Consider the following 15535-nt stretch of genomic DNA (forward strand, 5'->3'; position numbering starts at 1 on the left):
TCCCACATTCTCCCCACTCCCCGTGGGAGCGAGTCCCACATTCTCCCCTCTCCCCGCGGGAGCGAGTCCCACATTCTCCCCACTCCCCGTGGGAGCGAGTCCCACATTCTCCCCGATCCCCGCGGGAGCGAGTCCCACATTCTCCCCACTCCCCGCGGGAGCGAGTCCCACATTCTCCCCCACTCCCCGCGGGAGCGAGTCCCACATTCTCCCCCACTCCCCGTGGGAGCGAGTCCCACATTCTCCCCACTCCCTGTGGGAGCGAGTCCCACATTCTCCCCACTCCCTGTGAGAGCGAATCCCACATTCTCCCCACTCCCCGCGGGAGCGAGTCCCACATTCTCCCCACTCCCTGTGAGAGCGAGTCCCACATTCTCCCCACTCCCCGCGGGAGTGAATCCCACATTCTCCCCACTCCCCGGGTAAAGAAGTTTCTCCTGAATTCTTCGTTGGGTTTATCAGTGACTCTCTGTTATCGATGGCCCCCTAGTTCCCTCCCCACCACCGACACATGGAAATATCTTCTCTACGTCGACCCTATCGATCCCCTTTCAGAATTTTAAAGACCTTGATCGGATCACCACCCCCCACTTAGCCTTCTCTTCTCGAGAGAAAAGAACACACCCCACCCCCCGGCCTGTTCAGCCCTTCTCGATCGTTCGAACCTCCCCAGTTTGTGGTCTCGTTCTGGTAAATGTATTTCCGCCCCTTTGCCTCGATATCCTCCTGAGCACAAACTGCTCGTGCTGGTCCGAGACTTAGAACGCGACAAGCACCCCCCCCCCACTGCCCCGCAAACATTCAGCCTCCCCCCCCGCAGCCCCCACCACCCCCACCAAGGGGACTTCCCTCGCCCTGCCTCAGGACTGACCTCTTTTCCCAACAGTCTTTGACGCCTTTGTCTCGCTGTCCCCAGTGTTCCGTTCCATGCGGAGTTGGCCAGAGGAAGCGGAGCATCCGCTGCGTCAGTAACCAGGGCAACGTGGTGGGGGAGGGGGAGTGCAGCGCCAAGCAGAAACCCACCGACAGCGAGACGTGTGACATGGGCCCGTGTGTGAAGACCTGGTTCTACACTGACTGGAGCAGCAAGGTAGGCGGAGAGAGGTCAAACGGCGCCCTTCCAGGGTTAGGTCAGTCAACGCAAGGGTCACGCACAAGGTTATCTTATTAAAATTGAGAGAAAAAAAAATCCCCACCTCTGACAATCCAGAGAAAAAGAGACATGCTGTCAAAGCTTTTCATCTTGGACTCATCAGGACAGATGCAAGAATACCAAATTTCAAAGAGAGCAACAATGTACACTGCGTGAGAAAGGTGTGCTGATTGGTTGGCAAGTCGGCTCTGATTGGTCGAGGCGTCGCCATGGAGAACGCACCCTTTTCTCATGCAGTATAAATTGTTCCCTTTGGAAATTTGACAATCTTGAGCGTGTCCTGATGAGTGTAAGACGAAAAGCTTCAACAGCATGTCTCTTTTCCCAGCAATGCTCAGCTTCTGTACCACCGAACGACCAACCCAGAGATGGTAAATTTAAATTACCCTTTGTAAAATCTGGAAATGAAGAGTGATGGTCAATCTTTCGGACTGTCTGAACCCAACTGGTTCACTAACGTCCTCTAGGGAAGGAAACTTGCTGCCCTCGTTCGGAGAATGAAGGCCAAGTAGAAGGCGCTGTGTCCGCTCGCAGTGCTCGACTGGAGTTCAGAGTCCAGCAGCTGAGAGTCCTGAACCCAGCCAGGCCCAGAGACTCTCCCCGATGTAGTCTCAACATATTTATCCGGCAGAGAGAGGAAGCTGGGGAGTCAGCTGCGTCTTCACCCAGGGGGAGTGTCACCTGAGGGGGTGGTGTATCTGGGTTTGGGGAAGGGGTGGTGGTGCAGCGGGTGGGCGAGGGGTGTCCCCCAGGGGTGGAGTGTCTGGTACGGGGAGTGTGCCTGAGGGATTGGTGTCTCCCAAGGGTGGTGTATCTGGGTCTAGGTGGGGTAGCACTGGGGCGGGTAGGGAAGTGTCTCCCAAGGGGGGTGGTGTCTCGGAGGGCTGGTGGGGGGGGGAGGGGGAGGGGGTTGGGGGGAGGGGGTGGTGTCTGGGAGGGCCGGCTGGCCGGTTGGGGGAGGGGGGGGCGGAGTGTCTCTCGAGGGGTGGGTGGTGTTTGGCGGAGGGAGTGTCTGTTTTGGCTGGGTTGGTTCCAGTGAGCCTCAGTGACTCACCCCCTCCCCACACGTCTCCTCTGTTGCAGTGCTCAGCCGAGTGTGGGATTGGGGTACAGAAGAGGTCGGTCCTGTGCTTGACCAACTACATCAACGACCATTCTCCCAAAGGCTGCGAGGGACCCAGACCCCCCGAGACGCGGGCATGCACCCGGCCACACTGCCAGCACCAGGTGCGGTGGTACACCAGCCCCTGGAACCAGGTGGGTACCTCAGGGTTAGGCAACGGGCACATTGTGCAGGGAGCGAAAAGGAGGCAGGACACTGAGCAGGAGAGAAGAGATTATCAATAACGTGCATTTAGGATAGAATCCTTTACAAAGGGGCATCACAGGAGCTTTATTATTTGGCACTGAGCAACGTGAGGGCTCACTGGGTAAATCAGGTGAGCAAAAACGTGGCTAAAGAAATAGGTTTTACAGAGAATCTTAAAGAATGTAACAGAGATAGGGAGGGGTGTAGCGGCTGGAGGAGGTTACAGAGATAGGGAGGGGTGTAGGGGCTGGAGGAGGTTACAGAGATAGGGAGGGGTGTGGGGGCTGGAGGAGGTTACAGAGATAGGGAGGGATGTAGGGGCTGGAGGGGGTTACAGAGATAGGGAGGGGTGTAGGGGCTGGAGGAGGTTACAGAGATAGAGAGGGGTGTAGAGGCTGGAGGAGGTTACAGAGATATGGAGGGGTGTAGGGGCTGGAGGAGGTTACAGAGATAGGGAATGGTGTAGGGGCTGGAGGAGGTTACAGAGATAGGGAGGGGTGTAGGGGCTGGAGGAGGTTACAGAGATAGGGAGGGGTGTAGGGGCTGGAGGAGGTTACAGAGATAGGGAGGGGTGTAGGGGCTGGAGGAGGTTACAGAGATAGGGAGGGGTGTAGGGGCTGGAGGAGGTTACAGAGATAGGGAGGGGTGTAGGGGCTGGAGGAGGTTACAGAGATAGGGAGGGGTGTAGGGGCTGGAGGAGGTTACAGAGATAGGGAGGGGTGTAGGGGCTGAAGAAGGTTACAGAGATAGGGAGGGGTGTAGGGGCTGGAGGAGGTTACAGAGATAGGGAGGAGTGTAGAGGCTGGAGGAGGTTACAGAGATAGGGAGGGGTGTAGGGGCTGGAGGAGGTTACAGAGATAGGGAGGGGTGTAGGGGCTGGAGGAGGTTACAGAGATAGGGAGGGATGTAGGGGCTGGAGGAGGTTACAGAGATAGGGAGGGGTGTAGGGGCTGGAGGAGGTTACAGAGATAGGGAGGGGTGTAGGGGCTGGAGGAGGTTACAGAGATAGGGAGGGGTGTAGGGGCTGAAGAAGGTTACAGAGATAGGGAGGGGTGTAGGGGCTGGAGGAGGTTACAGAGATAGGGAGGAGTGTAGAGGCTGGAGGAGGTTACAGAGATAGGGAGGGGTGTAGGGGCTGGAGGGGGTTACAGAGATAGGGAGGGGTGTAGGGGCTGGAGGAGGTTACAGAGATAGAGAGGGGTGTAGAGGCTGGAGGAGGTTACAGAGATATGGAGGGGTGTAGGGGCTGGAGGAGGTTACAGAGATAGGGAATGGTGTAGGGGCTGGAGGAGGTTACAGAGATAGGGAGGGGTGTAGGGGCTGGAGGAGGTTACAGAGATAGGGAGGGGTGTAGGGGCTGGAGGAGGTTACAGAGATAGGGAGGGGTGTAGGGGCTGGAGGAGGTTACAGAGATAGGGAGGGGTGTAGGGGCTGGAGGAGGTTACAGAGATAGGGAGGGGTGTAGGGGCTGGAGGAGGTTACAGAGATAGGGAGGGGTGTAGGGGCTGGAGGAGGTTACAGAGATAGGGAGGGGTGTAGGAGCTGGAGGAGGTTACAGAGATAGGGAGGGGTGTAGAGGCTGGAGGAGGTTACAGAGATATGGAGGGGTGTAGGGGCTGGAGGAGGTTACAGAGATAGGGAGGGGTGTAGGGGCTGGAGGATGTTACAGGGATAGGGAGGGGTGTAGGGGCTGAAGAAGGTTTCAGAGATAGGGAGGGGTGTAGGGGCTGGAGGATGTTACAGAGATAGGGAGGGGTGTAGGGGCTGGAGGATGTTACAGTGATAGGGAGGGGTGTAGGGGCTGGAAGAGGTTACAGAGATAGGGAGGAGTGTAGAGGCTGGAGGAGGTTACAGAGATAGGGAGGGGTGTAGGGGCTGGAGGAGGTTACAGAGATAGGGATGGGTGTAGGGGCTGGAGGGGGTTACAGAGATAGGGAGGGGTGTAGGGGTTGGAGGAGGTTACAGAGATAGGGAGGGGTGTAGGGGCTGGAGGAGATTACAGAGATAGGGAGGGGTGTAGGGGCTGGAGGAGGTTACAGAGATAGGGAGGGGTGTAGGAGCTGGAGGAGGTTACAGAGATAGGGAGGGGTATAGGGTCTGGAGGAGGTTACAGGGATAGGGAGGGGTGTAGGGGCTGGAGGAGGTTACAGAGATAGGGAGGGGTGTAGGAGCTGGAGGAGGTTACAGAGATAGTGAGGGTTGTAGGGGCTGGAGGAGGTTACAGAGATAGGGAGGGGTGTAGGGTCTGGAGGAGTTACAGAGATAGGGAGGGGTGTAGGGGCTGGAGGAGGTTACAGAGATAGGGAGGGGTGTAGGGGCTGGAGGAGGTTACAGAGATAGGGAGGGGTGTAGGGTCTGGAGGAGTTACAGAGATAGGGAGGGGTGTAGGGGCTGGAGGAGGTTACAGAGATAGGGAGGGGTGTAGGGGCTGGAGGAGGTTACAGGGATAGGGAGGGGTGTAGGGTCTGGCAGAGATGAATGCAGCCACCTCTCTCCAGTGTTTTAACTCTGTCATTTCTCTCCTCTAGTGTCCTGTTCAGTGTGGCAATGGCACCCAGAATCGGGACCTCATCTGTGTCATCAAATTGGGGAACAATTTCACCGTGACGGCGCCGGCAGACTGTGCGCATCTGGATAAGCCTCCCTCGGTGCAGCCGTGCAGTGCTGGTCCTTGTGGGGCCCGGTGGTTCATTACAGGCTGGAGTGAGGTGAGCAGTGGTTGTTGAGGAACACTGAGGGTGTACTGGGGTGGGAAGTGTTTGTACGTGTTGGATGAGTAGGTTAAAGGGAGGAAATTCCACATTATAGACAGGCAGTCAGCAATTGTGATGGCTGACCATCTCAGCTCCAGGACATCACTGCAGGAGTTCCTCAGGGTGGTGTCCTCGGCCCAACCATCTTCAGCTGCTTCATCAATGATTTTCCTCCCGTCATAAGGTCAGAAGTGGGGATATTCGCTGATGATCGCACAATGTTCAGCACCACTTGTGACTCCTCAGATACTGAAGCAGTCCATGTCCAAATGCAGCAAGACCTGGACAATATCCAGGCTGGGCTGACCAGTGGCAAGTAACATTCACGCCACACAAGTGTCAGGCAATGACCATCTCCAGCAAGAGAGAATCTAACCATCACCCCTTGACCTTCAATGGCATTATCATCACCGAATCCCTCACGATCAACATCCTGGGGGTTACCATTGACTAGAAACTGAACTGGACCCAGCCATATAAATACTGTGGCTACAAGAGCAGGTCAGAGGCTGGGAATCCTGCGGAGAGTAACTCACCTCCTGACTCCCCAAAGCCTGTCCACCATCTACAAGGCACAAGTCAGGAGTGGGATGGAATACTCCCCACTTGCCTGGATGAGTGCAGCTCCCACAACACTCAAGAAGCTCGACACCATCCAGGACAAAGCAGCCCCACTTGATCAGCACCCCATCCACAAACATTCACTCCCTCCACCACCGACGCACAGTAGCAGCAGCGTGTGTACCATCTACAAGATGCACTGCAGCAACTCACCAAGGCTCCTTCGACAGCACCTTCCAAACCCACAACCTCTACCATCTAGAAGGACAAGGGCAGCAGACACATGGGGAACACCCACCACCTGGAAGTTCCCCTCCGAGCCACTCACCTCCCTGACTTGGAAATATATCGGCCGTCCCTTCACTGTCGCTGGGTCAAAATCCTGGAACTCCCTCTCTAACAGCACGGTGGGTGTACCTACACCACAGGGACTGCAGCGGCTCAAGAAGGCAGCTCATCCACCACCTTCTCAAGGGGGCAATTAGGGCTGGGCAATAAATGCTGGGCCCAGCCAGTGATGCCCACACCTCGTGAATGAATATAAAAAAAATTCAGCCCCTTGATCTCACACCACCATTCATTACCTGGTTGATCTGTGCCTCCATCTACCCACCTTTACTCTATAATCCCTTGACCACGCCCTTAACATTGACCTTAACATTTTCAATGGACTCCTCCCCCCGCTCTGATATCTTTCTGAGGGAGAGCGTTCCAGATTCCCAATCCCCTTTGTGTGAAGTAGTGCTTCTCGACATCACCCCTGAACGGCTTTGGCTTTCATTTGAAGGGTCTGCCCCCTTTTTTTTTGTTTGGACCTCCCCACCAACATCTATCCACCGATCAACATCACTGAGAAAGTAAGAGATTGAGTTTACCTCATTGCTGCTTGAGAGTCCTTGGGGGGCTTCAGATTCTCAGGAGAGATGTGTCATGAGAGGGCTCGTATAGTGGGGGGCTCGAAGTTTGAGGGACGATGGTGGTGGGTTTTGTGGAGGGGCTGAGGGGGTTACCAGAAAGGGGGCTTTGCTGACGCCACTGATCTTTGTCCAACGGCAGTGCTCCAAGTCGTGCATGGGCGGGGTCCAGGTGAGGGAGGTGAGGTGTCTGGATGACGCAGGCTTTCCCAGCAGCCTCTGCGATGTGGCGGAGAAGCCAAGTGACCAGCGGATTTGCCACAGTCACCCCTGTATCCCGGAGCTTGGTGAGTGAGCGAGTGCATGGTCAAGGGCGTGTGACTCCTGCCCTGGAACAGCAAGGGTTGGTTGGGGGGGGGGGGGGTGATGGTGGGGTTGTGGGGGGGGGTGGTGGGGGGGGGCGTTGGCTTTGCAGAATCTGTGAACCTTCCTCTCGCCTCCTTTGGTCTGCTTCACCCAGTGGGTACCGAGCCCGGAGAATCGGAGAGATTCCAGTCTTGTTCTTCTGGATCGCTGTTGAGTTGACCCATGTTGGTCCGGGACATAAAGCTTGACCTCAGTACCCTGGCCTCCAGAGGGGACGGGGCCAATGCCCCTGATCATTGGTCAGTGACCCTTACCGGCTCAATGGTCAAGGGTCATCCCGGATCTCCGATTGGTGAGCGCTCAGTGGGCGGACCTCAATCCCTGACCCCTGATTGGTCAGTGTTCTATGACTGAGCGGAAGTCCCAGACCCCTGATTGGACGTGTCTGAGGACACGGAGGGGGGGGTGACAGGCATCAATCCCAATTGGAGGGAAACATCTCCCTTCCCCAAAACTGATAACCCTGGGCTGCAGCGGTCGCCAACTTGGGTTGGTGCATTCCTGGAGATTTCATCACATGAACTCATGCCGCTGACTTCCCCACCCCCTTGCACCATTGGCCCAATCTTGCAGAGCTTTGCCTTCCCACAGCCAATTGGAAAGCAGAAAAATGGGTCCTTGTTTCCTGACTGGCCGTCCGTTAAACGGTCTCTCCTCCCCAAATCTCCAATATTTGTACAACGAAATGAGAAACTTTATTTTTTTAAATGTTTCTTTGGGATTTTCTCCAGAGTGTTTGTAGCAGTGTCCTGCAGATCTCAAAGCCCCCATGGTTTGTCCGGGCTTATCCCACCCACCTTAGACAGCACCTTCCAAACCCACGACCACTACCATCTAGAAGGACAAGGGCAGCAGACACATGGGGAACACCACCACCTGGAAGTTCCCCTCCAAGTTACTCACCATCCTGACTTGGAAATATATCGGCCGTCCCTTCACTGTCGCTGGGTCCAAATCCTGGAACTCCCTCCCTAACAGCACGGTGGGTGTACCTACACCACAGGGACAGTAGCGGCTCAAGGAGGCAGCTCACCCACCACCTTCTCAAGGGGGCAATTAGGGATGGGCAATAAATGCGAATTAAAGAAAAAACCCTACCCCACTCGAAATCCGTGCCATCTCTTGGGAGAGACATAAAAAAAGATTTTAAACGCGAGCCATTTTGAGGCTTTGGGTGAAATCGGTGGGGGTGGAGTTCCTCTCTGACCCATTCATACTGATCCAGGAGGAGTCTCTGGCCCTGAATTCCGTGTCCTTTGTACGAGACAATCCCCACTTCAGCTCCTGTGCGAGGAAATTCAGGATCAGGAGGTGGTTGCCTGCTCCAGGGGTTCAGTATTCTCCTGGGAAAAGAGCCACCTCCAGATGTCTAACCTCGACCAGGCCTGGTACCAACTCTTCCTGATCCTGACCCCTCTGGCCCTCTCTCACCTTAACCAACTTCAGTTCCTGGAGTCTCCATGCCAGTCGGAGAGGGTTGGAGATTAAGGGCAGCAGGAGGCCGTTCAGCCCCTCGAGTCTGTTAAAGGGGAACAGGAGGCCATTCAGCCCCTCGAGTCTGTTAAACAGGAACAGGAGGCCATTCAGCCCCTTGAGTCTGTTACACAGGAACAGGAGGAGGCCATTCAGCCCCTCGAGCCTGTTACACAGGAACAGGAGCAGGCCATTCAGCCCCTCGAGTCTGTTACACAGGAACAGGAGGAGGCCATTCAGCCTGCTCGAGTGCGTTACACAGGAACAGGAAGAGGCCATTCAGCCCCTCGAGCCTGTTACACAGAACAGGAGGAGGCCATTCAGCCCGCACGAGTGCGTTACACAGGAACAGGAAGAGGCCATTCAGCCCCTTGAGCGTATTACTCAGAAACAGGAGGAGGCCATTGAGCCCCTCGAGCCTGTTACACAGGAACAGGAAGAGGCCGTTCAGCCCCTTGAGCCTGTTACACAGGAACAGGAGGAGGCCATTCAGCCCCTCAAACCTGTTACACAGGAACAGGAGGAGGCCGTTCAGCCCCTCGAGCCTGTTACACAGGAACAGGAGGAGGCCGTTCAGCCCCTCGCGCCTGTTACACTTCGGTAAGATTATGACTGAGCTGCTGCCTCGACTCCACTGTACAGCCCTATCCCCTGGATGAACGTTGACTTTCGTTTACTCGGTCACTTGGCTAACGTTTGTCTCTTTTTTTCCCAATTCCTCCTCAGACGAAAACTGCAAGGACAAGCATTATAACTGCCCTGTGGTGATGCAGGCCCGGCTATGTGTCTATTCTTACTATAAAATGGTTTGCTGTGCGTCCTGCACCCATGCCGAGCGCCGAGCGAGCGACCCCCGACACCACGGCATGTCCGGCCGCGGCGGAGGAGCCTGAGGACTTCGCTCTTTCCTTCCTTTCTTTCCCCGAAGTTTAGGCCGAGATCTGTACGTTTGTCACCACCGCTCCCTTTGGCGCCGCTCGGGCGGTCGCCCAGGGCAATGGCTAGGCCTCGAAGCCTGGCACAATTAACCACCGCTACTTTCTATCAGACGCAACAGTTAGTCTTCCTCTAAATATTATGTACCTGGGTCAGGACTATTGCTGAAATCTATTTATTTATTTATTTTATTGACACGGCCGCGGTTGAGATCCCGGTTCGAGGTTTTATCCAGCACCACCCCCCCCCCGCCAGCAGCTGCCCCTGATCTATCGCCAGCGGAGGGTTCCTTGCCCCAGACACCACCACCATCCTCCTGAGAACGATCGAGAGGTTCCTGCCTTTGAGAGCCTCTCAACAGTAGAGTTCACCCTCCCCACCGCCTCCAATTCTCCATAGGCTGCCCTCCCTCTTCTTCGATCACCCTTCAACCCGTCCCCTCTTGCCCCCCGCCCCCCACCCCCGACACACCATGAGCGGTGCTGTTCTAAGCTCTGCTCTCCTCTCCTGCAACGCTCCCGGCTGACCTGCTCTCCCTCCGCGCTGTTCCTCTCCTCGCTTCCAAGTTAACCGCAGCGAAGGCTGAAGCCGTTACTCTCCGTCCCCACTCCGAACCCCGATTTTCCCCAGCTTGGCCCCCCCTTTCCCTGACAACCGTCTCGGCTCAGGCCAGTCCGTTTGTAAACTCGGGGTCTCATTTCATCCTGAGGTGAGCTTCCGAGGACTTGATGGCTTCACAACTAAGGCCGTCTGTTCCCACCCAGCCCCATTTACCACACTCTGCACCTGCTGACTTCAGTTGGGTTACTAGTCTGTCCACACCTCTTTTAAAATTCTCATCCTTGTTTTCAAATCCCTCCAAGGACTCCCCCCTCCCTATCTCTGTAACCCCCTCCAGCCCCTACACCCCTCCCTATCTCTGTAACCTCCTCCAGCCCCTACACCCCTCCCTATCTCTGTAACCTCCTCCAGCCTCTACATCCCTCCCTATCTCTGTAACCTCCTCCAGCCTCTACACCCCTCCCTATCTCTGTAACCTCCTCCAGCCCCTACACCCCTCCCTATCTCTGTAACCCCCTCCAGCCCCTACACCCCTCCCTATCTCTGTAACCCCCTCCAGCCCCTACAACCCTCCGAGATCTCTGCGCTCCTCCCCTTCCGGCCTCTCGCGCATCCCCTGATTCCCATCGCTCCACCATTAGCGGCCGTGCCTTCAGCTGCCTGGGGGGGACCCTGAGCTCTGGAATTCCCCCCCTAAACCTCTCTCTCTCTTTCCCCTCCTTTAAAACGCTCCTTAAAACAGACGTCTTTGACTGAGTTTATGGTCACCTGTCCCTAATATTTCCATGTGGCTCATCCTTAAATTTTGTTTGACCTAAGTAGATGACCCAAATTCACAGGAACATCATCCAAGGCACCACATAAATATAAGCCGTTGCTGGAATCTTGGCTCATCACACTGTTTCTAACTCTTAACTCCTTCTTTCCCAGACCCTTTATCCTTGGAACCTCCCCACCCTTCACTCAGCCTTTTCTCACTGCCCACTGCAGTCAACATCCACAGATTCCTGATCCTCCTCAGCCCTCCTCTGATTCTTCTCGCCCCCTTCCATTTCCCACCTCACCACGATCGCCACATTTCCAAGCACTGCACCAGCTGTAAAGCACTGTGGGGATATCCTGGGATAGCCAAGGGCTCTCTCTCGAAATGCCACTCCTTTCTCCTTCTGGGTCTGTGGCTAAGCTTTCAACCAAGTCCCTGCGTTTCCCCTTTTTGCCTCCTGTCCGTGTTAAGCTGCAGAATTCAGTCTGACGGTGCACCCTGGCGTTCAGTTTCCTAGGATATCCCTATCCTCCAGCACCCAGGGGAGCTTGGCCACCAGCAGATTGAGGGTGAGGAACTTAGTTTCTGACCTGTTGGGACAAAGGATGGAGTTCAGATACAGTTCAGCCATGGTCTCATTGGCTGGCGGAACAGGCTCGAGGGGCTGAATGTCCTCCTCCCGCTTGCGATGTTCCTTACTATGTCCCCCCCCACCCCCGACCCATGTTCCAGCACATTAGCTTCCCTCAGTTTCTCCCCTTCAAGTATTTATCCAATTCCCCTTTCTGAAAATTCCTGTTGAATCTGCTTCCACCGCCCTTTCAGGCAGCGCCTTCCAGATCACAGCGTTAAAAAAAAAAATCTCATCTCCCCCTCTGGTTCTTTTGCCGATTCTCTTCCATCCGTGTCCCTCTGGTTACTGCCTGCCCCAGTTTGCCTGTAGACTTCACACAGCCTTGGGGATTGAACCCAAGAGCTTTGTACCCCATGATGTGTAATCACCAACAACCTGGTGATTGAGTTGCTCCCCTTTCTGATCGCACTCTGTCAATTTTTCACATTTGATTTCTTTTTTATATATATAGAGAAACCTACCTTGAGGTTGATGACAATACTTTTGTAAGTAATATTAAGTGTAAAATGTGCATCTAGTTTCTAATCCTGACAGAATCTCCTGTCAGCCATTGACGCCATTACTGATTTTCTAAGGGTGTGAGCGTCACTGGCATTAGTTCCAAGTTGTCTCCCGAGAAGATGGTGCTGAACTGCACTCTCTTGAATACTGCAGTTTGTGTGGTGAAGATAGTCCCAGAGAGTTGTTGCTGTGACTTGATGTGACTTAGTGACTTACTTTTTGAGAGGGCGGTTAAGACAAAGGGTAGGTAGGGCACTGTGTGAGACTCTGTCCATTCACAGCAGCTTTATTCTGTACCTAACCCCGTGCTGTACCTGTCCTGGGAGTGTTTGATGGGGACAGTGTAGAGGGAGCTTTACTCTGTATCTAACCCCGTGCTGTACCTGTCCTGGGAGTGTTTGATGGGGACCGTGTAGAGGGAGCTTTACTCTGTATCTAACCCCGTGCTGTACCTGTCCTGGGAGTGTTTGATGGGGTCAGTGTAGAGGGAACTTTACTCTGTATCTAACCCCGTGCTGTACCTGTCCTGAGAGTGTTTGATGGGGACAGGGTAGAGGGAGATGTACTCTGTATCTAACCCCGTGCTGTACCTGTCCTGGGAGTGTTTGATGGGGACAGTGTAGAGGGAGTTTACTCTGTATCTAACCCCGTGCTGTACCTGTCCTGGGAGTGTTTGATGGGGACAGTGTAGAGGGAGATTTACTCTGTAACTAACTCAGTGCTGTACCTGTCCTGGGAGTGTTTGATGGGGACAGTGTAGAGGGAGATTTACTCTGTATCTAACCCCGTGCTGTACCTGTCCTGGGAGTGTTTGATGGGGACAGTGTAGAGGGAGCTTTACTCTGTGTCTAACCCCGTGCTGTACCTGTCCTGGGTGTTTGATGGGGACAGTGTAGAGGGAGCTTTACTCTGTATCTAACCCCGTGCTGTACCTGTCCTGGGAGTGATTGTTGGGACAGTTCCATCCATGTTAAATCAGCCTCTGTGCATTATAAGGGTCAGTAAGCCAGCACCCTTGTGTTAATGACTGCATCTGTACTTACCATAATGCAAATAGCACCCTACACAGATGCAGGGGTCTATAGCGTTAGCAGGGAAATCGAACGTGTAGTCTCAGGCAGCTGATTCGACAGCTGGAAAACTGAATGCCTATGAGGCATTAATGTTGGGGGTGGGGGGAGGTTTCTCGATGGGTTTACTAGGGTACATGGCTTTGAGAACGAAGGAAGGGGAGTTGACATCTCGGACAAAGCAGTGTTCCATATTGTATAAAATGTAAGGATGCTATTAACTGTATATTTAATCGGCTCTGGATGTTACACTTCACTCATGGGACTTGCCCATAATGTTTACTGTGCGAGCTTTAAAACTGGCCAGTGGGGCCTTTACTGTTAAAAAAAAAAATGAAAAAAAAATGTTTTTTCCCCTGTTTGCCCTTGACTGATGCCAGACCCTGCAAATATTATTAGACCTGTATTATTGTTACCTTTTTTTCCTCTGGTATAATTTATTTTTTACAAGAAGGAAGTGCTGGCAAGAAATTTTAAAGATATATATTTTACACAGGAATCTTGTTATATATGGAAATAAATTCAGTTGAAATAACCCTCTGAAGTCTTAAAGGTGAGTTTTTTTTGTTAATAGACGGACATGGTTACCACTGACAAGACGCATGTCTCCGAACACCCCCTCTCACATGGGTCATGACGGCCCTGACGGAGTAGCTATCTAGAGTTCTTTCTTAACAGGCTGAATCAGCAAATGCGGTTCACGGTCTGGCTCTCTGATACAAACACTCTGCTCACTCACGCATTGCCTCATCAAGAGCTCCTGTTTTCTTCGCACTGCCAAACAGAAAACTGGTCATTTGTAGAGAGCGCGGTTTGCTCCCCTCACACACTTTCTGTGCTTTGAACCATAGGTTCTGTCCTGAAATGTCTGCCACAGGACAGGCTGAAACCCGACGCCACTGTAGTTAGCTTTCTATTTACTATTTGCTTCAAACTTTCAATCCCATAGTAACCTCCGGTCCCGTGGGCATATCTTGGAACCTAATTGCGTCATAACCAGGAAACCAATAAGCCCCCTCCCTCCCCCCATTCTCGGAATTGTCCCCAGTTTCACTTTGGCCTTAAAGGGAACATTGCACAAAAGAGGAAACACTGGCAGTTGTGATGACCCATGTGCTTTGGGAAAAGCCTGAGTGTGTGGTGGAAGCAGATTCTATCAATGCCTTCAAAAGAAAATTGCAAGATTATCTGAAGGGAAAAGTGAGCAGGGCTACAGGGAAAAGATGAGACTTGGTGAGCTGCTCTTGTCACAGAAGGCCATCTTCTGTGCTGCAACCCATTCTGTGATTCTATAAGTTAGCATTTTTTTTTTCTCTCACCATCCTCCCCACCTTCCCCAAACTCCTGCTCCCCTGCTGACTCTCACTGGGGGAGAGGAGCAGGTTCTGCGGGTCCCGCTCTAGTGTCTCATCCAGGTTAGGTGTAAGCCCAGGCACGGGGATTGGCTACCCTGGACGGTTAGAAAACCTGCAGCCTCCTGCGGTCGACTAATCCTGCCGGATTATCTGTGAAGAGTGACTCCCGACACCCGTTCTTCACCCCGCCCCCCCCCCCCCCCCACAGCACAGCACACCCGCGAATGTGTGGTGGGGCGGGCAGTAAGAAAACACCCTTTGGGACACACACAAAGAACCACAAAGGTTAAACAATCGCCCAGTTAAGGTTTTTAGAAATTCTTTATTGAACAGAGTTAAAGTGATTTTTTTTTTTTGTCTTTGTTGACATTAAATAAAAGAGAATAAATTAAAAATAAATTAACACCTTAAATCAGAACCCGATTCCAACGCTTTTTCCGCTAAAATTTCCTAAAGGCTGTCCCATATTTCACTTTGGAAACGCAGCAGGGCCCGGTGAGAGAGGGGGGAGGGGGGGAGGGTGCACTGTAACGTGTGGGCGAGCCACACTCACTCCGACGTCCAACAGCGGACGCAGTGAGTGTTAATTCGACTTCGTGTTAACACTGGCCCCCCCCTGCCCCACTCCCCTCATTCACGCCTCGAGGCTCCAGAAACCGGGAATGCAGAACTTCTGAGTTTTAACAATTCAGAATGAAGTTTGTTTCATCCTTTTTGATTATGTACAATACAATAGATATTTGCTAGGGTCCAAGAGAGGTGGTTGGGGTGGCGGTGGAGAAGATGGGAGGTAATTTCCAGGTCCTTTGGTCTCCACTAAGTGTGTGGCATTGTTTAAAAGGAAGACCTGATGTATGGGGTGTGTGTGTGTGAGAGAAGTGGCGAATACTGGGCTGTGAGAGAAAATTGTGTCACTTTTCCTCTCTTAACCCCCCTCCCCATCCAAAGCCCAATTGGAAAGCGCATTAAGCTTCTGGTGGCTAGGTGATCAGTATAAGGAGGGCCTGGTACGTGTTTGCGTTTTGCCCTGTCTCTCTTTAGCCCATTTCCTGGACCAGCCGCTGACGAAACAGAGAGTCCCAGATGAACATTGATTATATAATCCCCATTTTTGCAGCAACTGTTACACTGACTTGGGGTGGGCTGGTGGGAGGAATGGTGTTGAGGGAATGTCTGTTCAGTGTGT

General features: G+C 53.4%; 1 protein-coding gene across 1 annotated transcript in view; it reads left to right on the plus strand.

Annotated features, from left to right (window-relative positions):
- The window catches only part of LOC121272930 (thrombospondin type-1 domain-containing protein 4-like), a 173103-nt gene extending 162697 nt beyond the window's left edge, over nucleotides 1-10406 (plus strand). The window contains exons 14-18 of the mRNA XM_041179807.1: nucleotides 917-1090; nucleotides 2237-2410; nucleotides 4991-5170; nucleotides 6833-6977; nucleotides 9256-10406. Coding sequence (XP_041035741.1) covers nucleotides 917-1090; nucleotides 2237-2410; nucleotides 4991-5170; nucleotides 6833-6977; nucleotides 9256-9422 — 840 coding nt within the window. The 3' untranslated portion in view covers nucleotides 9423-10406. The remainder of the gene's footprint in view (nucleotides 1-916; nucleotides 1091-2236; nucleotides 2411-4990; nucleotides 5171-6832; nucleotides 6978-9255) is intronic.
- Nucleotides 10407-15535: the final 5129 nt, after the last annotated feature.

This window comes from Carcharodon carcharias, chromosome 36 (assembly GCF_017639515.1).
Source record: "Carcharodon carcharias isolate sCarCar2 chromosome 36, sCarCar2.pri, whole genome shotgun sequence".
Lineage (NCBI taxonomy): Eukaryota > Metazoa > Chordata > Chondrichthyes > Lamniformes > Lamnidae > Carcharodon > Carcharodon carcharias.